The following is a 23821-nucleotide window of genomic DNA, read 5'->3' as shown; positions in this document are numbered from 1 at the left end:
TTCCATTATCTAAACGTATTCTTTTACTTAAAAATTTATATATTTTATGTCATTTTTTGATAATTTTCTGTGGAAAATATTCAGTAGAATTTGTATCATATTACTAATTTCAGTAATGCTTATCATATTCAGGAATGTATTTCAGGAATCCCTGAATTTCAAATATATTATATTTTATTTATTATTTTTTTTTTTTTGCATAATTCCATTTTAAATGTAACGTTACACATTTTTATTGATTTCAATTTTATTGTGCTTATCTTTAATTCATAGATCTATCACATATATTCGGTTTAAATAAATTAACAATAATTTATTTCATTTTAAAATTTAAAAAGATTATTTTTTATATATTTGCACCCATTTTTTATTGAATTGTATTGATCGTCACTTCTACAGAGTGCCAGACTAGCTAAAACCAATGAACACTGGTAGTTTGGTCGAGGGTTCGCACCCCAAACAGGCTTGGCCACGTGTTTCCAGGTTTTATTTACCTGTAACACGTAAATAGAAGCCAATTTCCAATAGAAGGTCTTTTTGAGGTTCCCCTCCTTTGAAGATTGCCCACGTGTTGCATTCTTGTATTTCACCAAACCTAATCAGTGTCGTGTATTTAACATAATACATTAAGAAATTAGTCTAAGTCCTGTATTGACGCATATCTCTTGTATAATTTATTGCTGCTTTTATTGAGTAACCTTCTACATCATCTCTGGTTTTCATCACTCCTAAATCTTTCAACATGTCTGGGAATCAAGCATGATCGATGGCATTCTGTCATAATTGATCAATAATGGGAAAGTAAGCAAACTTTTTGCATTTTTTATTAAAGTATTAACATCATATTTATCCTGTTATTTATGACTTATTTGTATTAGTTATTAGCGAGGTTCAGGCCGAAGTTTTAAACGCAAAAACGTGTACGTCGGACGTTAGCGCCGCTTTCCTGTAAGCCTAGAAGTTTGACAATGGCGTTTGGAATGTCGAGCATGATTCCACTGACTTTAACAACCTCGCTATTACTTGATGTATTAATCGCATATATTATGAAATTATTCGCATAAGCATATTTTCTAACATGATAATTGAAATTATTGATAATATTTGATGACAAATCGTTCCTAATTTGTTTCTCCTTCATATCTCTTGATTGATCTAAAGCCCACCAGTTGGTCGCGGGTTCGAGCCTCACCAACAGACTGGTTATGTGTGGAGTTTTTTGGATTTCTTCACTTGTCTAGTATTCAAATTGTGGCTAGTTTCCCATAAAAGTTTACATTGAAAGCATCCCTCTTTGACAGATTTACCATGTGTGATGTTGCCATATCACATCAACTTAATCCGATTGATCTCTAGACCTTGATATTCGATAAATTTGTATAAATTTTGAAGTTTAAAATCTAAAAATGAATTTAATTTTATATTAATTACAATTAAATATGACTTATTAAACTGATTCTCAACGAACTTCTCATAGATGTACAGTACCATAAAATTTCAAAAAGTAATTTTTAAAACGTTAGTTGTATTTCTGCTATTTAACATTATTTGGTTAATGTTACCTATGGTTCCAAAATGGCGGCTCGTCTCTGATTCAAGGGAACAGAAGAAAGAAAACAGTGAGGACGCACGTTCTAACCTAACCTAACCTAACCTATTCTAATAAATTACCATAATTATTACCAACAAAATTATTAGAATAGGTTAGGTTAAGTTAGAACGTGTCTCCTCACTGTTTTCTTTCTTCTGTTCTCTTGAATCAGAGACGAGCCGCCATTTTGGAACCATATGTAACATTAACCTATTATTTATATATTCTATATAAAATTTAAAGATATTCGACGTCACTTTTTCTTTACATATATAAATTAAGAGCATATAATGATACATTGCAATGAGGGTGCCACCGAAGATTGTGAATGTGCCACTAACTCAAAAACATTGAGAATCACTGATTTATTCTGCACTCTTTGATTAATTTTTATATTTTAACAAAGCTTTGTCTTGTTAAAATATAACTGTCTGTCATGTTCTAACAGGACCCATCAGATCCGAGTGAAGTACTTTTTTGAAGTTTCTAATAGATTAAAAGACCTAAAGAACACTAAAAGTCGCATTATATTTTTTTAAAATAATAAAATTTAACAGAAAAAGTAAGAATATTTTTCCTTAATACAGTGCAACGGAATGGATAATTTGTAATCAATGTTTTTTTGAGGCCCCTCAAAATGGTCCTAACGAATCACAGACATTCTATTATCATTTTTTCTGGTATAAAAAATTACGTTTTTCTTAACATTTGACATCCGAGTAATGATTTTTCTCTACGTAAATTGATTATTGTATTTTTGTTACGAATTTCTCTTCACGTTTAACATTGTTAAACGTTTAATATTTATTGTTTTGGTGGCCGCAATTTGTGGTATTTTACTTGAAATCTAAAAAGTTACTTTTTCGACTTTGCTTTGTTTATTTGTACGAAATGAAAAATTTACTAAATCCAAAATAATGTAAATGGAAATAGTTGTTATTCAAGTGAAGTTCAGGGAAAAAATAGGTCAAGGAAAAAATTGATCCAACGTAAAAAGTTATCATTAATCTTAAATTTTATTGAACCGAAACGTTATTGATAATGATAAAGCATTTATATTATTATCATTATTATTTGAAATTACAAAAAAAACATAAAATAATTTAATTTTTGAATATTTAAATGTAAATTAACTTAATAATATTACTAAAGTATTAAATACACAAACTACTAATTTTTATTCGATTAACTTCATTGATTATAGTGTATTTTTAATTATTAATTATAATTTAAATATAATTTATTTAATTAGAAACAAATTTTATATTGAAACGATATAAATAAAACATTATATTCTAATGTAGGAGGATGTTATTTCGTAGAACGATTTCGATTAAATCGTGGTGAATGAGAGAACATTTTGAGGTCCATAAAATTCTAGAATATTAGAATTCAAAAATTCTAATATTCTAGAATAAGAAAGGGAGTAAAAAATAAAAATAAAAATGATTTTCTTTAACATTATGTCTATGGATAATATATATGTTTTTTAAAAAAAAAATATTTATTTGAGCTCCTTTCTTGAAATAGAGACAATTAGTACATGTTTTTGAGATAGGTGAAGACGTGCTCTTTTCACCTTCCTCTTGGAAGGTGGAAAGTTTTGGAAAGTTTTAGAATTATTTTTATATTTTGAGAATTATTAGAAAGTTTCAATACTATTAATAATTCTCTTACTAATATTTTAATGTTGAAGCTCAAGAAGTGTCTGATAATGAAGATGCTCTTTGAATGAATGTTTGCAATTCATTACTTCTTAATGAAATATATTTATAATAAAACTTCAATTGAAACTCGATCGATTTTAACTCAATTTTCCTCCTATAACCTAAAAACTTTTATCATTTTCAACATTGAATTCACTTTATCCTCTTGCAATCACACGTCCTCATCTAACCAAAAACCTTAAAAATAAATGCTTTTTTCATGTTTAACTCTTTCTGCCCTGTGGTTAACAGGGCCTTTTTTCATATCCATCAGGGGATCGGCCAGTCCCAACGTATCCGAGGCAAATTCCCGGGTTTATCTCTTGACCAAATCCGATCCCGGATTCCCCAGATTCTTCAGAGCGGTAGACTGGTGTTTTAACCGCCTCGATTATTATTACTAAGGCCACTGGTGGGCCTCAATAATAATTGTTGAACGGGCTGGGCGAGTTTTCCGGGTTTTCTTCACGTGCCTAACATATAAACAGGGGTTAATTTTACATAAAATGTCCTACCGGAAAGTATTCCCACTCGGCAGGTTTTGCATTTGGATGGGCAGATGGACCCATTATTCTTGAGGCATTTACAAAACTAAACATTTAAGAAACAACTATATAAAATCGATCAAAATTATATCGTAGATTTTAAAATAATTTTGCTGTATTTTATAAGAAAAAAAAGTTGATCTTAACATGTTTTAAATAAAGATTTGCAGGTGTTCTAAATCATAATTTAGTTGTACAGGTTTAATTCCATCGTCATGCTATAACCTCAATCATAGCAGCAATAACAACGAAATTATCGACATAGAATTAATAATCGATCATAATAACTAACCAGAGAGTAACCACACATCTTCAAATTAACTACAAAGAAGAATAAGTGTAGATAATTGAGAACTCTCATCTGTTCTTTCCTTGAACATTGCGAAGAAATCTTAATTGTGTACGACTTAATTATTCTCTGTATCAAATACTTCGTGCATAATTATTTCCCTTTGTCCATTTCTACTGAAAAGTATTTTATTGCTTACAATATTTACTTTCAGTTACTTTATTCCTTACTCTCCTCCACTCTGCAGGCACTAAGTGGGTTAGTTAATTCTTAATTGTTAGCAATTCTCTTTGATAAGTAGAAACTATTTTTCTTCATTTCCAATTTAGTTTAATATTGAGATTAATCAGTTTGTTGATCATATTTATATTTTGATGAATATATTCATACTTAAGAAACAATTTAAATGAATCTTTCCATTAAATCTTACATGAGAGAAAATTAAACTTTTTTGTTATAAGAGATAAAAACACTATTTTTATTAATTGTAGGATATATAATTGTAATTGAAAACACATTTTTGGTGTATCATCGCATTGTGATGTTATAGATTTATTCGTAAAACCGTACACGATTCAGTTAATTCTCTATAGAGAAGGTGAAGAACGTAAGGAAAGATTATTTTGAAATAAAAATCGATTCGGAAAGACTAAAAATTGATTGAAATTTTTCGAGATTATTTTTTTTTTAATAAAGTAAAATTGTAAACCTCCGAACAACGGAAACAGGAAAAAACCAGCAAAAATTATTGTGACATCGTCACAATGTTGGGTTGCAATTTTTAATTTATTTAATTTAAAATATACGCTTTCGATTTTAATTTAGTAATGTCTCGCGCCTGTAAATCACACTTTTCCTGTCGACAACAGAGTCATGCAGTCATCTACGTAACTCCGTTCTGGGAAAAATGTTCGAATTGAAATCATGTGACTTCCGGTCTAACCCGGAAGTTCATATGTAGTCAACCGGAGCCATCTACCCATAAGCTTTTTATATCTGGTCTCGATTTTCATCTATCGAGATTAAGAAGGGACAGACAGGCAATCACGGATAAAAGTGGGAATTTATAGGTCTACACTTTTTTTCAAATTGCAGACTAATTATCGGTAATAATCGCCATTGTTTAAAGGTTTTTTGTATGCATTTTTGTTTAGAAATGTTCCTAAAATACGGCGCTGTATAGAGGTGACCGTTGTTGTTAGAGAGGTTGTACTGCATTTCATAACTTTGTTAATTTATTTTGAATACATTTCTGAATAGCTACGTAACTCTGCAATAACCTAACTATTCAACAATCAACATTATTTATCATAAAATTCTGAGATTTGTAAAGTCGAACATCAATAATTTTTATTTTTTGAATTAAATATTGATTCTCTGCTTAAATTTGTATGACGGTTGTCAGCATCTATCAGATTTGTTGACGGCATTTTTTTTGGATGTCTTATTTAAACATTTCCTTTCGTTTGTAAGCTTTAAATAAAAGAAAATATTTAAAAAAATAAATTATTTTTGCTTACTCTTTTCTCTTGACCATTTTATTTTTACTTTCCCGGCCTTTATATAACAGGGAAAGTATGGCGATCTGTTAAAAATCATACCCCCTTCCCCCAAGATTTTAAAATAAAAACTATTTTGAGGGATTTGTCTGTATGTTAGTGTGTTTGGGAGAATTCCTTTGCCTTTTGTCGAAAATTTCTGAAATTTTGCAGGAAGATTTGGGTATTGGGTGATTGATACTATTAAATTTTCGTGGTTAAAGGTCGAAAGAGTGAGGAAGTAAAGAGGTGTCGTGTCATATCTCGAGTGCAGATAATAGGACTTAATGAAGAGTTTACGTTATTAGCATTTACACATTTATTTTTAAACTCATTTCTACTCTCAAAATGAAGCTTTTTGCCGTTTTATAATAATTAATGGCGCCGCATACAGTTTTAAATTTTTAAAAGTTAGGCAATTCATTGGTAGTTAGTTGGTTGCGGTTTCGAGCTTCACCAAAGTGTTGGAGTTTTCAGGGTTTTCTTCACGTGTCTAACACCTGAATAGGAGTTAGTTTCCACTAAAAAGTCTTCTCGGGATTCATCCCACTTGGCAGATTGCCCATGTGTTGCTTTGCCTTATTTCATTTTGGCAATATAAATAGATTCTAATCATTTAGCTTATTAAGATCCACGGTATATACAGGGTGTTCCGCGAGATAATGGCAATATTTTACGTGTTCTGGAAGCTTAGGAATCCAAAACTATAACTTTTCAAACACGTCGTTTCAGTGTTAGATGTTAATCCCTTCTAGAGCTGAAACAATACGTTTGAAAGACTATATTTTACGGGGCAGTTTTGAGTACCTATACCTATGTGTCATCATTTTATCTACTCATTTGATCAAATACATTTTTGCACATAATAACACACCAAATATTTTCCATATTTTTTGCAATATTTATTATTATTATTATTATTTTAAATAAAAAGATTTTTATTAAAATCAGTCGCTTTGTCTATCTCGTACGTAGAATTTATGTTAAATAGAATTTGATAAAATTGAGTAAAAATGATACCAGACAAAAGTTTATTGGGTACATTTTCAAATTCGTTTACATCCAATCTCATGAAATTCGAAATAAATTACCAAATGACAAAGTTTGAATGAGTCTCTTCTTTCAGATAAACATGTCTTTAAAATTTCGATCAAAATCAATATTTTATCTAAAAAAGAATCGCACGATATGCAATTTATAAATTTTTATCTTTAAGTTAATTTTTTTTTCTAATTTTTCTTCTTCTTCCTTGCGAGAATTGAACTGATAATAGTCACAAGAAAGTTTAAGAATTTTTTAAACAGTGTTTTATTCCTAAAACCCTGTAATTTTTCAGCGAAGATTGATTACTTCTATACTCTAAAATATAGTAATATTTTAACTTTTCAAATTTCTATCTTAATTTATACAACTTTTAAAGTTCCCCCCTCCCTATTATTAGAGCTATCAGATTGAAGAACTAGATAACAAAGTATACATAAAGTATGCCACACTTTAATTCGCATAAAATATTAAATTCCTTAAATAAACGATTAAATAATTGTTTAAATTAAATTTAACTTTAAAAAATCGTGTAAAATTTAACATTTTGTTTAGTTTAAAAGACCAGAAAACTAGAATTATCCCTTATTCGTTTTAATTTGTGAATTATTTGGCCATAAATTGTCCTGAAGATGAGGATGTTCTATAGACGAAAACTTTATTAAATTAATTATCAGCATGCAACGAATCTAATCCAATGATGTGGAATGCAAATTTAAAATTAATTCGCTAAGTTACAACTTCTATAATAAATTCTAACAAATTATATAACCTCTAAACAACGGCCAATTTCTGTGTTTCTTTCAGTGGCCGTTGTTCAGAGGTTTTAGTGTATTATTATTATTATTATTAACCAGGCAAAAGATTCATAAATCTATTGAGATTCTTCGAATATTTGCAATTTAGTTGTAGCACACGAAATTTTCTATTTTTATAATCTTATTACCATAGAATGTATCGAACGTAATGTAATATTAATGAATTATTTCTTCTAATTCTAACGTGTCAATGAGGAATTTACAATAAATACGTCTGTATCATATATCTAACAGTTAGATATTATACAGGGTTTCCATATATACAAAAGTAAAATATAACTTTATTCACAAAACATTAAAATGTCAGCTTTAAGATTTATCAGTGGATTGACGGAGTAAGGCAACGGAACACGTGGGTGATCTGCCAAAGGAGAAACTAGATTCTGTTTAGATGTTAAACACATGAAGAAAACCCAGAACACTGCATGGTGGCCAGCCAGGCACGAACTAATTCAATGGTTTTATTTATTCGGCCACTGGTAGGCTTGATTTGTGTTACTGTATGGAGACTTTTGGGACACTCTGTATAACAAACACTTCATTATTTTTTAAAAACTTAATTAAATTATGTAGAGAATTGCATGTAACTTTTTCTAATTAGAATATATCATCTAAAATTTCAACTTACTAAAAATTTATAGAAACTTTGTTAAAATTCTGTTATTTATTCTTTCTTTCAAGTAATTACACTAAGGGTAAGTTTTATAGACAAATAACGTTAAGTAGTATCGTCTTTTAGTGTTAGTGTCTATTGAAGCATTTTTTTTTTTTAAATATTGTTTCATTATTTTAGAGTGTTAATCTTATATAATGTTACCATTTGACTCTTTGAAAATGATTCTTTGATATTGAAATTTGCCGGGATCTACTTCCATTAGAAACAGTGTTAACCATCACGAATTTAAATTCGATTTAACATTAATTAATGTCCGAAAAACTATACAAGAAGAGAAACAGTAAACGACAAATTAACGGAAATTTCTTAAATAAAAATCTATTTTATGAAGTTAATTATTCATTTCATAATTACGAATGAAAAACTTCTTTAACATTTTCAATCGATCTCCATAAAATTAGATTTCACCCTCAATTTTAAGTAGTAATTACATATTTTTCTCTTCAATATTTCATACAAAACATATGCAGAAATTTGTAAAAGATATCAAAAATTAGTATTTTTAACTAATTCATATAAATATATTTATACTTTAAATCTTTCTATATATAATAATATATAGTTTATCGTATTTTTTAAACTTTACATTTAAATTCAAAAATAAATCAAATTTAATTCGATATCTTCTTCTTCGCTTCTATACATTGATTTATACGTAATTCATTTATTATTATTTTTATATGTTTTCTATTTATTTATAAACTCCTATTAAATTTACGCTATTGAATTAAAACGAATTTTATTAATTACTTAATTTTTAAATTAATATTTGTTTTGTGTAATATCATCTCACTTACACAAAACAAATATACAATCATCAAAAGGCACACAGAAGCTTACTCGTGACAATGCTTTTGAATGCGGTAATTAAGTTACTTGTAATTTATACTGTCAAATACGATGTAATAGTCTCGGGATGATGGAACCTCACATCATCTATTATTAATTAAAATCCCCGGAAATCTTTCCTCTGATCTTTACGATATTTACGTGGAAAAGATAGAAATAAGTCCAAATTTATGACTGCTTTACAGCATTATTTTCCACAATTCCGATGAAAGACCAAATAACTACGAGACATATTCGCCCGTTAATTCTATGGGTGGATGTTGAATCATGGTTATATAATTAGATGAATACCTGATAATATAGCCATGTGAAATCCTTCCAAGGAGCCTTCCCAATTTGTCCATTGCACTCCGAAGCCTCGAACACTTCAACATAATTAATCCGTATGTAATTGCAGAGTGTTAATATATTTATGCAAAGCTTTACTTTCTTTGTGAAATCTTTCCACTAAACTGCCATGAAGTGAAATGAAAGCCAGCCTTGTAGTGATACACCATAGAAAATGCTTTTCTAGTTTAGAAAAACGTTCCTAAAACTGCTCAAAAATGATTTTGTGACTGATATTATACGTGTATATATATATATATTAATTGTGGTCGTTTTCCACTAAATATATTATTAAAATTTAGTCAAAATGTGTAGGGAAGACTGGGGAATCGCGGATTTTAGTCTGTATCACGCGATCCATTAGAGAAAACTTTGATTTTTTTTATATCAATTGATACTCCGATATGTTAGCTATATTGTAGTATAGGACATTAGAAATTTTAACCTGTCTTTTCCAAAATACAAAAAAACTGGACACTACAGTATATAGCATGTAACTGTGATATGGAACAATTGCGAACAGTATCTGTGGCAACTTCAGATAGCTAAAAAATGGACAAAATTTTACAAAGTAAATAAAGAAATTAAATACAGTAAAATATAATTTACTTACACATATTCATTAGAAATTGAAACACAATACATTCGCCAATTGATAAAATAGGGAAATGAACGTCTCAAATATTAAATCACTACAGATTTAAGTGTGGTAAGCCAATTTGTTTAATTTTACGTTTATAAATATACTGTACAGTACATAATTTTTTATATGTGGTCATAATTATAGCATACTTAGGAATATTATGAGTATTTAATCCTTAAAAATTATATACTAATCCTGTAATGTCATCTGATTTAATAAATATGAGTAACACATACAATAAAAAACTGGAATTTTTATTTTATAAACTTTGTGAAACTACTTCTAAGTTTAAACTTAAACTAGAAACTACAATTTGTACGTGTATTTTAAATTTGAAACTAAAAATAGCATACAAGTTTTACGATATAAACTACATTAATTGGGTTGTAAACGCCTACACAACGTATCTTAAGAGTTGTAAGTCTATGCTTTGTAAGTAATGTACTATACTTTACACACTTCATACAAAATTAATGAAGTATAATATACTAAAATACATAAACATTTAAAATAAAAATATTTTTAAGTAATTTTAATAAGTTTAACAGTATAAAACAGCTGGCATAATAAAATCTAACGGTATAAACATACGTATAAAACTGAATAAGAACTATTTATATACGTAACACAATCACTAGACACAGGTCAGGGGTTTTCGCTCTCCAAATCACGTGGAGTTTCCCAGATTTTCTTCACGTGTCTAATACCTAAATTTCCTGTATAAAGATACCCCCCCTCTTGGTAGATTATGAAACCAAACCAATTTTATACACTCTAAAATTCTATATATTTTGCATAATTATAGACATTTTTAAATTCTAGATTTAAAAGTAAATACGATTTTAATAAAAGATAATTCATAGAAAATTTAAATTTAGATAGATTTAACATAATTTAAATTCGAAATTATGCCATTCGATTATATTTCAAATATTCATAGAGAAGGGATACGTTTTCGTGTTTTCTAGTTGACATCATCTATAACACTAGTAAGGCATTTCTCTATCTCGTGTAAACATATTCTCCTCAGATTTCACGTCAGAAAAGTTTATAGCCACCTCTTTAAACATTTATTCTTCCCAACAACGCATGCTGTATGGTACATTGATTTTGTTATAGGGCTTTATACTATATAAACCACGCTTTATATAAGTTGCAGCTATAGCGAATTTTACAAACATGTTCATTAGTTACAGCCAAATTAATTAGCAAACGGAAGATTTGATTGATAATGAGATGCGTGCATCTGTTGCTTAAAGCTTCCGTTATAGCTTCATATTTCCAACGGTATTAACCTCATTTATATAAACTGTAATAAGACTTTTAACTCTTTAAACGTATTCAACGTGCGTAAAAGTAGTTATAAATTTGTTTACATAAATTCTTTTAAGGCTTTCAGAAAAGAATTTGACTTCTTAAAGCTTCTTTACTTAGATTTTTATGCACGTGTATGACATGGTTTTAAGTTACGGAGTGAAGCTACTTATTTTTAAAATATTTAAAATAAATAAATTTTCCAAAAGTGCACAGACAGACACACGCACAAACTAAAATTTAATGCTACATAAAAATAAAAGTAAAAAAAAAAAAATTGTATTTTAAAACCTAAAAACTTACATTTTTACTGCGGTTTTACGAAGTTAATGCAAAAAGTTTTCGGTTGTTCTTTCTGAAAAATGCATAAATTTAATATTAAAAATGGCAAATTTATCTAGAAATAAAATATTATTTCATTTAACGATTCAATAAACGAAAAGTTTTTTAAGTAATAATAAGAAAATTGCAAGTTTAAACCTTGTTTTATCCTTATTATCCTCTCGTTAAGTGCTCATTTGCATAGATTAAGTGATAAAATTCTAATAATCTACGGAAGAAATAATATAAAATTTGTTTGGAAATAAATATATTATTTATTTGACTAATAAATATTCAATAAAAAACATTTTTAATATAATAAACTAAAAATTTAAGCATACTTTTCCTGTCGTTTCTTTAGATTAAAAGTGCTAAATATTCGAATATAAAATTAATTTAGAAGTAAAATAAACATTCAGCAAACACTAAACACGCTTTTAAGTAAGAAAAAATAAATTTAATTATAGTTACGCTTCAATTTTCAAATTACAGGCATATGTCTGTCTGTCTGTCTGTTCTCTCTTAATCCTCTTCTATTAAATTAGATATATGTAAGTCGATACCAGATATAGAAAGCTTACGATATTCTCTAATAAACGACCATTTTCACGGATTAAAAGTAAAAAAATCCTGAAAATCTACAGGAAAAATCGGAATATAAAACAAATTTCTAAAGTAATTTATATATAATAGGAAGATAAACATTTATTTGTAAGTACAGGCGTTGAAATTTAAACGACTTATCAAATTTAGAATGATTAGCAATCTACGAAAACCCTAAAATTGAAGCTCAAATAAAAGTGAAAGCTTTGGTTTTTCTATCGATTGAAAGAAGCTGTTAAATTTCAAAATAATCAAATAAACGTGTGAAAACTTGGATTACTTAACTCATTTTACTTGAATTAAATCCTTTATTATTTAATAGAAAATGGTCTAACGTGAAAAATGCTATTACAATTTTCTTTATTGTTTATGTTAAGAAAATCTCGTGACTTCCTGTTCGTATGTAGCTAGTTGTAACCTCCGACCCCTAAGCTTTCCATATCCGGTCTCGATTTTCGTCTATCTAACTCCGTTCTCGAGATTAAGAAAGGAGGGACGGATAGACAAACAGACGTCTACAATTTGAAAAATTGCGTATAGAAAATGAATTTTGCGTAAAATATAAAAAAAAATTACTTAAATAATTAATGATTTTCATTTTAATTTTATTCATTAGTGCTAATTAAGTTAGTAAGAAAATAAGTTCATTAATTTTTAGGATATTTTTTGTTTTTTCCTTTATAAAAATCAATAATAATAAAATTTTTAAGTTACACTTTTATGTCTTGTGTAATAGTTAAATCTTACGAACAGACATACAAACCGATGCCAGAGAAGAAATTTAAGAGAATATTTGGAAGAATAAACGTCTACTTTAATAATTATTCGACTGAAATTTTCAAATGAAGACTTATACTCCTAATGTCGTCCGTCCGTTCGTATGTCCGTCCGTTCTTCCTTAATCTCGAGAACGGAGTTAGATAGACAAAAATCGTTATAAACTTCTATAAAACTGATAAAGAAATTATTTATTTACGAATTATTTAAGTAATAAGCCCGAAACGAATGAGAAATTGAACAAAATTCGAATATCTTACTAGTAATTTGCAGAAATTGTTTTACGAAAAGAATGGCGGAAGTCCTTACTAAATACTGTAAGAATATTTTAAGAATAAATCCTCACTCAATTCTTTATTCGATGATTTCTAAACAAATAGATGAAGTTATAAATTTCGAGATAACAAAGGATATCCTTATTACAATCTTGTTGTCAATTTACGACGAGATACTTTAAACAAAGGAGACTCAATTCCCCGTAGTATTACGTGTAGACGTAAAGGAACAGAGTGCATTTTTTCAGCTAAAGATAAATTGCATGAAATCTTCACTCGAGGACCACATTCAAAACAGTTTTCAGAACGTTACGAGGGGGGGGGGGAAGATACACGCGTGTTACGCTTCGAACGACCAGATTGAAAAATTCGATCTCACGACAAAACTCTATTTTCCAAATATTCCAAGTGTATATTATAGAAAAAATAAAATAAAATACTTTATTTACATAATATAAAAATGGAGATTTTATCTCTTATTATTGTTTTTAACAATTGAAACAAGAGCGAAGAATCTTTTCTCGGTTCGAAAATCGAGTTAAAAACTTGTATAAGCCCACGTGTTAAGTATTAAATATTTTAAAACACGGGATAAAATTTAAATATAAATTTGTAAAGTGTTGCCGTTTCTACATTCGAGTGCGATGTTTTATCGCGGGAGATTCAACGCCTGAGTACCCAAAGGGATGTCTGACGTGTTTTACACGTGTCTGTCACGTGCGAGAGGGATGTTTTTATACGATAAAATGCCACTCGTGTGAGCGACTGCATTCAAAGTGAGTAATTTGTCTTTGTATACGGATATTTGAATCACTCTGTGGGCTTAAAATTCAATTTCCTCGACAAAGAAAAAAACGTGTCTTAAAATCAATACTTTTAATTTTCTAAATTAAAAATGTATTTTAAGTCTAAATAAAATGATATTTTGTAAATAATCGAATTTACAGGATAATATTCTTGGCGTAAATCGATGAAAACACAATTAAATGTGTAATTTTCACTGTGTTAAATGATTTTCTTATCATTTTTGATTATTTAAATAAGGACTATAGAAGCGGAGACTCTTGTATAAGTTTGATTTCATAGCTTAAGGACACTCACTCATCAACTTATATTCAGTTAATACAACGATTCCTTTTTAAACTTGTGCAAGCTAAACAAAAATTTCTTGTAACAAGAAGTAAATCGTGCTGTATCTAACCTCTTAACATTATGTCTTATTCAGCATTTTAAATCTATTTTACGTGTTAAAAACATAATCGCGCCTTGTTTTTTATTGATAAAAACACAAAAAAATTAAATAAATAAATAAAATCCAAAGCAAAAACCCCCTGTCTAAAACGAAACCCGAATGAAACGAAAACATGCCCGAAAATTCATCGAAACGGACTGATTTTTATCTTTAAAAAAAACCTTTTTAAAACGGACACTTGCCTAAACGGAAAAATTCTTCGAAACGGAGCGAATTGTCCTTAAAACAAAAAAAAAACCTGTTCGAAGCGGAAACCTGCCAAATCAAGAAAAATATTCGGTACCGTGCGATCCGGCTTACACAGGTTTTATTACATATAATTTGATTATTTTTTAAATAAAAATCTAAAGAAAAAAAATTAGTTTTTCGTTGTATTATTTAACAAGAAAAGTACAAAATAATGTCACGGTTTGCTGATTTTTCAAAGGAAGAAAATTCATTGAAGGTGTTGAGAAATGAACTGTCTTTTCGTGTATTGTTATGCATTTTTTTTATTTTTTCGGTCGTCAAGATTTTTTTAAGAAGAAATATGAGATCTTATTAATAAGAATTGTGAGTAGGAAGAAATATTATCCGCCTCATGACAAAAAGAATATTCTATATAATGAATAGTATAATAGGTTTTCGTATGTTGTGTATCATATAATCCTCGATAACTTCTCTTATTATTATTATTATTATTATTTATAAAGTAAAGAATTGTTTTAATAAAATACAAAATTGAAATCCTTAAATTATATCCGTGTTTTATTAACTTTTAGCATAAAAATACATCGCATTCTTATCGATTTCTCATATTAATCCAGATAAAATTTTGTAACAGATCCTATAATAAACGGGAAAGGTTTTCTGTATTTTTTTTTTCGTGTTCTGTGACAAATTTACTGTGGAAATTAAAAATTAACTATCGTACAAACAATTTTAAAAGATTATTTTTTAATAAATGAATAAATATTTTCAGGAAGAATTTTTGTAAATTGCGAATTAGAAAATCATCGATGCCATTCCTGAAAATTGCTATAGTTAAGTAATTTTTGACGTAATGTGCACCATTAATATTTTTTTTGCTCATAAATCAATTTAAGTTAATGTAAATATTACACAATTTTCAATTTTCGAAGCGTTTATCGTCGTAATTCAAGCATTTATTAAACTGGGTCGATTCGTTCCTGTACATGACAATGGCTAAATGGTGGACAGACTTTTATCAAAAATATTAAAAAAATTATATTGTTGTGGTCTTAAATTTACCCAATAGTAACTAAGTATATTAATTAATTAATCTATTTATTTATTTATATAAAATTATAATAATTTTTCTTTATTTTTGTAAATTATTCCGTTAAATTTTGAGTTCTTTCAGTAATATGTTACACATGAGTAACGTATGCGTTACTCAGTATAAACAAATTACGTTACGATACGTTTTTCAATTACGTAACTATGCGTGACGTATTGTGAAAAACTCATTTACTCAGTTACGTATGTTACTAAATTTAACGTTTTGCTGAAAAAGTGGACATTATTCGTTACTCAATGATGTTACTGAATAACGTAACGATTAAGCACCCCCATTTCAAGTAGGTTACTAAATTCGTTACGCAGTTATGTTACTGGACGCTTAAAAAGCACGTTATTCAATATGTTACTGAATTGAAGTTTCGAAAGGTTATTTGTTACTCAGTTACGCTTAAGAACCTCATTTTTTTTTCAAGTGCGTTACTTAATTTTTTACTGAGTTACGCTGCTGAATATTAAATTAGCTTAAAATATTTATTTTAAGCACATTATCCGGTGCGTTACGGAGCGTAACGCATTGGTAAAAAGTTATTATAGATAAGATTAACAGAGTTATTTAAAAAATATATAAAATAGTAATTTAGTTATTATTATTTATTTATAATTAATTAATTGATTATAATGATAATTACTTCATAAAATTCTTTCCAAATAATAAATTAATGTTTTATTTTTTTATTTGTTTCAATGACTTACAATTATAAATACAACATCTCATGTTTTATAAATTCTTTACACTAATGATGTGTAATTAATAAAATTGATTGAAGTTACATTTAATTATTAAATTGTGAAAGATGATATTAAAAAAAACGTAAACACTATCATTTCTGTAGGAAAAAAATATATATAATAATATTAAATTTAATAAGAAAAACCATTTTTTAAATTAATATTTTCTGCTTTTCTGTATTAATTATAAAACAATGTGTCTAATATTCTTAATGAAAAATGAACAAGAATTAGAATTTCAGATTTAATTAATTATCAAGTGAAAACTTAAAGATAAATTTTCTTTTTCTTATTAACTCTTAAACTCTTATACACAGAACATCAGCTTTGATTAATTTTAACTCTTTTTTTTATTATTATTAACAGTTCTATTGTAATTACAAAAACTTCATAAATATGTAATTTAATTCAAAAAAGAATACGTGAAATGTTTACAAAATAAACAAATTTTAAACCCTGTTCGATTGCAAATTGTTTAATAAAATAGTTCTTTATTTAATTGAAATTTTTGGGCTGCAATTTTCTTATTGCAAACTTTAAATCGTTCGTCCGTACGTCTATTCTTCGTTAATCTCGAGAACCGAAGACCACTGGAGACCAGATAAGAACAGACATGGAAAGATTAGTTAGGGGCCAGAATTCCCGACTAAATACATACGAAATTCCGGTCTAAACCGGAAATCACGTAATTTCAATAATTTTATAGATGACCGGCATGACTCGATTGTTATCAGGAAAAGTCTGATGTACAGGGGCAAGACACTACTAAAATCGAGAACATATATTTTAAATTAAAAATTGCAGCCCGGTATTGTGACGTATAATTGCTCGTTCTGAAAGCGAAAATGGAGTCGTTACTTTTTAACGCTTCTAGTATATTTTTAGTATAATATATTATGCCCAGTGATAGTTTTCTTAATAGCTCTTATCCTAAAAGTATTTTTCTTTGGCCACTCACACCCCGAAGGTATCCATTTCTATACGTTTAGTCAGTAAACTACACAAAAGTACAAGGCGTTAATTACCGTTTCCACGGTGGTTCCTTTGTGTGATTTCTCCTATTTCTCGTGCGAAATGTTTTTCTTTACACATTGCCTACAAGCTTATTTTCTATATCTTCTTCGGACAATTATTCTTCAACGTTTTCACTTCTCTTTTAACCTTTTTTTCGGTTTGAAAAATATGCAGGAATATTGATTTTTTGGTCTTAATATTTAAGCGTTTTGATTGACATAATTTATTTTGTGAAAGACATTAGCAGTTTTCCAATTATAGCTTCTATTTCTTTTCTAATATCTCCATCATTGTGAATGACACTTTCGAGATAAGAAAATTGTTCGACTTTTTACCAGTTTCCCCATTATAAAGTGAATATTGTGTCATCATCTATGTCTTCTCTGTCTTTATCTTTCAACTGTTAATCCACCATTCGAGCAACGTCATTTAATTTTGGGAATGTAAAATAATAATTTAAAAAATTTCAAGGGAAAAATTATTATTATTATTTTTTATTTTTACAAAAATCATAATATTTCCTGCTATCATCACCATACAATCTACAGTACGCTTTGTATTGTTACCATTTATCACCTTACGGATGTTCTATCCCTCCTGTGTACGTAAAACATGCACGAAATTTGAGTCAAAAGATTATTTTATATACTTCAAAATTGCATAAGAATATTTAGAAAATGGTTATTTAAATATTTAAATAGTTAATTTTATTATATAAAAATCTATAAATTATATAAATAAATAAGATACATATAGTCAGGGTCGGATTTGCACATAACTTAAACAAACTGCAACTTAGGGCATCGTGTTATAAGTCTATAGTTTAGGGCCTTACATTTTTACATGTATTATTAATTGCTGGAGGATAAGGGCCTCTTAAACTTGTGGCCATAAGCTACAGCATATAAGTCCAGCCCTATATATAGTTGACGTATAGTTCATTGCAAACTTTTTTAAGGAAGAGGTCCTTTTTTTAGATAGCAATTTATCATTACCTTAATTATTTTCTAGTCATCTTAGTTTTAATTATTTAATAGAAGCGTATGTTTTCTATTTTTGTATTATAATATTATTTCTGAAGTTTTTCTCTCGATTTATGTGGGAGTTGCGACTCTTAGAATGCAGTTCGTTTATTAATTAAATATTATCCGATAAGTTTATAGGCATATTCTAGGGTATAAGTTTATACTTTACTCTAAAATATCTCTAAAAATTTGAATAGAAAATGCTAAAATTAATATAAAAATACAGCAAGCAGCTGCATAACTTTCCCGGCAAAGAAAGATAAAATTGTATGTAGCGCCATCTGTTATGAGATAATTTTAAAATTTTTATATTAATGAATTATTATAAATTGGCAAAGAGCTTAATTTTGAGAGTAGAGATGAATTTTATATAAAAAAAAAAATTAACGTGTAAAATCTTCATTAATTTCGATCCCACTCGAGATATGATACGTGACGCTCCTGTATCTCCCCACTCACTGGAGCTTTAACCTTCAAAATTTAATATCCTCAATGTCCCTAATACATAAACCTCCCTGCAAAATTTCAGAACTTTTCGACAAAAGGCACAGGAGTTATTAAGCTTTAAACTGGGTGTACAAAATCGTGACCCATACCTACAGCCATACAATCAGGCACACAAACACTCATACATTCAAAAAAATAACCCGAATTTTTTCATTTCTCGACGTTTGAAGGTCCCCTGAATCTAAAATGTAAAAAACTTTAGGGGAAAAGGTTATTTTTTTTACAAAAATCGCCATACTTTCCCTCTGTTATATATGACAGCCGAGAAAGTAAAAAAAAAAAACGCGTTTTACTCATCTCCAATCTTTTAAATATTCGATAAAGTTTGATAAAATTAATCATTTAACACAGTAATATTATATTAATTTGATAATTTCATTAGTTATTTCATTAAACAAAATCATTGTTAATCAATTAATTAATCGCTCATCACACTGAATAAACTAATTGTTCACTTATGAAATCAAACACTAATTAATTTTAATAACAATCTTAAAATTGTAATAAAATATATAAATAAAGTTTATCCTTTTAAATAAAAAAAAATAGTTTATAAATAGAAAATAATTTTCGAATCCGAAATTTATTTTTCTTGTTTGGAAAAAAAATCGCAATATATATACTTCGATAAGGACGAGAAGCAAATAAAAACTACTATGTCAATAAAACTACAATATATTGGTAGTTATATAAAGTTTAGTTTAATCTTGGCTTCTTACTGTATTTTAATTTCAAACTGTACCTTTCAACTAGTGGACCGCGATCTCTCGAGATTCATTGTTAATGTGACAATATGTACTGTACAGATTGTGTGAATTATTGTTTTAATAAACCTCTATTCACTTTATAATATTAAAAATAAACTTAATCATTGCTTTTGAATACAGTTCCATGTCTGAAACTGCAGGCAGAGTGGTTCAAACTTCACTTCACCGTGTTTGTTTCGAGCAATTCGTTATGAAAGTGTGTCATAGTACTGTAACTTTAAGTATTAAAGCATTTAAAAATAAAAACAATTTCTACAAAATATGGGTGGCTCATAAGTTTTCACTGTTAAGAACATCGGGGAGTAATGTTACGATGAATATTTAATAGTCTCTGCTATGTGCAGCATCTCTGTATCCACAGATGACGGCGCCGAATCGCCTCTCACGTGTAGTTTGAGGTTTGTAATGGTAAGTAAGCTGAAGCTGCTAGAGTTTTTTGTCATTTTGTGTTTTAAAAATAATATATTTTGGCTGGATTTCATATGCGATTATGTCTTGAAGATGTGACAGTACGTTGCCGTTGTTATACACGTTTATTTACTATTTAGATTTAATTTCATGCTGCTACCGATCTGTTTGTTGATAGATTTCCCTACAGGCCAAGGTCTAGTGGGCATAATAGGAAATCTATTGATCCTTTATGAGGAAAACTCATTTGAGAAAGAAGCAAGAGGTTTTAAGATAAGAAAATTATCTCTCATAACATCTTCATATATCCATAATGTCAATTCCAAGGCATCATAGCAATGTGATAAAAATAATAATTAATAATCATAAGTGAACGGCAGCCAAAAATAAATTCAGATGTAGTTAGTCACTTCTGGTCCATTCTCTAATTTTAAAAATTATTTTTTTTTACGTAAAAACTAATAAATAAATCACACATCCAATATCCAGAAGATTAACAAATTCAGAAATTAATAAACACACTTCCTTAATCTTAACTCTATTAAAAACGTTAATATTAAATTTTAATTCTTCAAAAATTTACGAGTAAAATCTGACATTTTATACGTTAGAAATTACAATTTTTATATCCCAATTTCTCGGTCAAATCTCTATAATTATCCTATACTTTTCGTAGCTAAGCGAAAAAATAATATAGTAATAAAAATAAATCGCCTTACAGCATTTATGTCGTTAATGTCACTAATGACCAATATATTCTTCTTTATGAAAAGAAAATCGCATAAAAAACTGATGTTTTCATGCTTACTTATTCATATATTTAAGGGGAAAAAACGGGCATTAATGCCATTGATAACGTCCAGATTGCCATCTTTGCCTTTAACTCTTCTCTTAAAAACCGTTGAAGGAAGGCAAAACTTAGATGATAATTAATATATTTAAATATATATTTATTGGAAAAATGTTTACTTTGCTCTTAATTATCGCAGATTATTCGAATTATTCAATTAAATTAATTAAGTATATTAATTAGCATTAAAAATAATATTGATAGTGGATATTAATTTCATCGTCGTATAATTTAAAGAAAAATCATTTCATTTTCATGGCTTAAATTAAAATATTTAACAATTTAATTAAAAATTAGATTTTAGTTTTAATTTGGTTTTTTTAATTAATTCAAATTCAAATATAAAAATATATTTTATTTATTTATTTTTTAAATTTCGTATAAAAGTTATTAAATAAATATACAAATATATGAGAAAATATAAATAAATTCTTCGCTAAGTACTGTACGTATTTTTACATATTATAACAATTTAAATAATGTAATTTATTATAAAAGCCTGCTAAAATTGCTTATTATGAAAACAATAAAATGATTTATTGCCTAAAAATTTTATTTTATGGCTTAAATAATTTAAAATTACCTGTTAAAAAAATTATATGCTGTCAAACCTCTGAAAAACGGCCACTGAATGGCCGTTGTTTGTAGGTTATTTTGTAAGAATTTTAAAAAATGTCCGTCATTCAGAGGTTGGACAGTGAGAGTAATTGTAAAAATCATTCTCTTCTTTCGGATAGACAGATAAACAGATTATTCGGTACACTTTTAAAATTAAGATATATTATTTAAATTCTTATAATGTTTATTTTGAACGTTTTAATATAATAAATTTTTTTAATATTTTTATGTAAATATTTTAAAATTTTTAAACAAATTATATCCATGAAAAATGTATTGTTTACTCGACGTAAGTTATTCATTGATATAAATAACATTTATGTGCGCAATTAATATTAATTATTAATTAAATTTAAAATCTATGGAAAGAAAAAAAAAACGCGTGTTTAAATAATTAATATTTATTTTAAAAATGAAAATATATGAAAGAAAATTAAATAAAAAATAATAAATTTTTGGAAGATTTTACTTTACAGGTATTGAATTTCATTTCCTACTTTCGTGTGTTGTTACAATATATTTCAATGCAGTTGTTAGACGAAATAATATACTTTATCACTATTTCAGCTATATTAAATGAAATTTTATGCACTTCTACATATTAATTTCTTCTAATTTTTTTTCTCTATTTTCAGGGCATTGGCCATTCGGTTGGCATTTATGTAACGTGTGGGTAGCATGCGACGTTTTGAGCTGTTCTTCTTCAATTCTGCACATGTGTTTTATATCATTAGGAAGATATTTAGGTATAAGAAACCCTTTAATACAACGGAGAAGCTCTAAAAAAATGGTATTCACGAAAATTGCATTGGTATGGTTACTGGCCATGTTTATTACCAGTCCGATAATTGTGCTCTCTCTTATTGACAGAACAAACGTTCAAGCAACACCAAATGTATGTGTAATCAATAACCAGTTTTTCTTCGTCTTTGGCTCTTTGTTCGCTTTTTACATACCTATGTTTATAATGGTGACGACATATGTATTGACCGTGAGATTATTGCAGAAAAAAGCCATGTCGTTAGCAGACAGAAAAGACGAATGTAGTAAAGCTGTACGTTTCAGTTCTTCTAATGGAGAAACTGGACGTCACGTCGATTTACGAGACTATTGTACATCGCAGAAATTTTTGCTAAGCCGTGAGCAATTCTCCAAAAAGAGTACAAGAGGTTCACAATACAAACCATCGGGTAAAATGATGAGAACTCAAGTAATGAACGAACAAAAAGCGAGTACAGTATTGGGAATTGTGTTCTTTACCTTTGTTGCTTGTTGGACGCCATTTTTTATTCTCAATATCTTGTTCGCCGTTATGGATACAAATATTTTTCCCGATTATTTAGTTACAACATTTCTTTGGCTAGGTTACGTATCTTCTACAATCAATCCAATTATATACACTATATTTAACAGGACATTTAAACGGGCATTTTGGAAATTATTGACTTGTAATTGTCACAACACTCAAAGGGTGACCTCGTGCTAAGAATACATATATATATATATACGTATATTTTCACTAACAATTGTTCAGATTTGTTATTAACTGATTAACAGCATCTTGATCCGAAATCAGTTATTTTGAACCGAGAAAAGAATTTAATTAAGCTATTTCTAGAATTGCTAAGTAGCTTGTGTGTATTTGCTTAAGATGCAATTAGCATTTTTTCATATTCCCCCACTATCAAAATCTATATCTTTTAGTAACAATAATGAATTTGCTGTAAGTTTCAAATTATAAAATATCCACCTTTTTTCCTTGATGTTAATTTATTATTATAATTGCCTTTAAAATTTTTACTTCTAATTAAAGATGCATTTAAAAAAAAATTATATTTTATTCTTAGAAAGATTTTTATTTCAATATCTAATTTATAAAATAAGAAAAATTAATAAAATGAAAAATATATTCGAAAACAATTTAATAATATAATTCTATTACTAATTTTAAAATATTGACTAAATTGTTTACTTTATAATTCATTCTAAAAGCTCTCTAAATAGATGCATAAAATTTACTGAAATATTCATAGGAA

General features: G+C 27.9%; 1 protein-coding gene across 3 annotated transcripts in view; it reads left to right on the top strand.

Annotated features, from left to right (window-relative positions):
- LOC136968145 (5-hydroxytryptamine receptor 2A-like) overlaps positions 1 to 23566 on the top strand; it is a 37473-nt gene extending 13907 nt beyond the window's left edge. For all 3 annotated transcript variants that reach the window (XM_067262116.1, XM_067262108.1, XM_067262122.1), the window contains exon 3: positions 22421 to 23566. In XM_067262116.1, coding sequence (XP_067118217.1) covers positions 22421 to 23271 — 851 coding nt within the window. In that variant the 3' untranslated portion in view covers positions 23272 to 23566. The remainder of the gene's footprint in view (positions 1 to 22420) is intronic.
- Positions 23567 to 23821: the final 255 nt, after the last annotated feature.

The sequence above is a fragment of the Centruroides vittatus genome, unplaced genomic scaffold (genome assembly GCF_030686945.1).
Source record: "Centruroides vittatus isolate TY-2023 unplaced genomic scaffold, ASM3068694v2 contig_1033, whole genome shotgun sequence".
Lineage (NCBI taxonomy): Eukaryota > Metazoa > Arthropoda > Arachnida > Scorpiones > Buthidae > Centruroides > Centruroides vittatus.
Note: the sequence above shows the minus strand (reverse complement) of the source record. Positions and strands in the feature narration are given on the sequence as shown.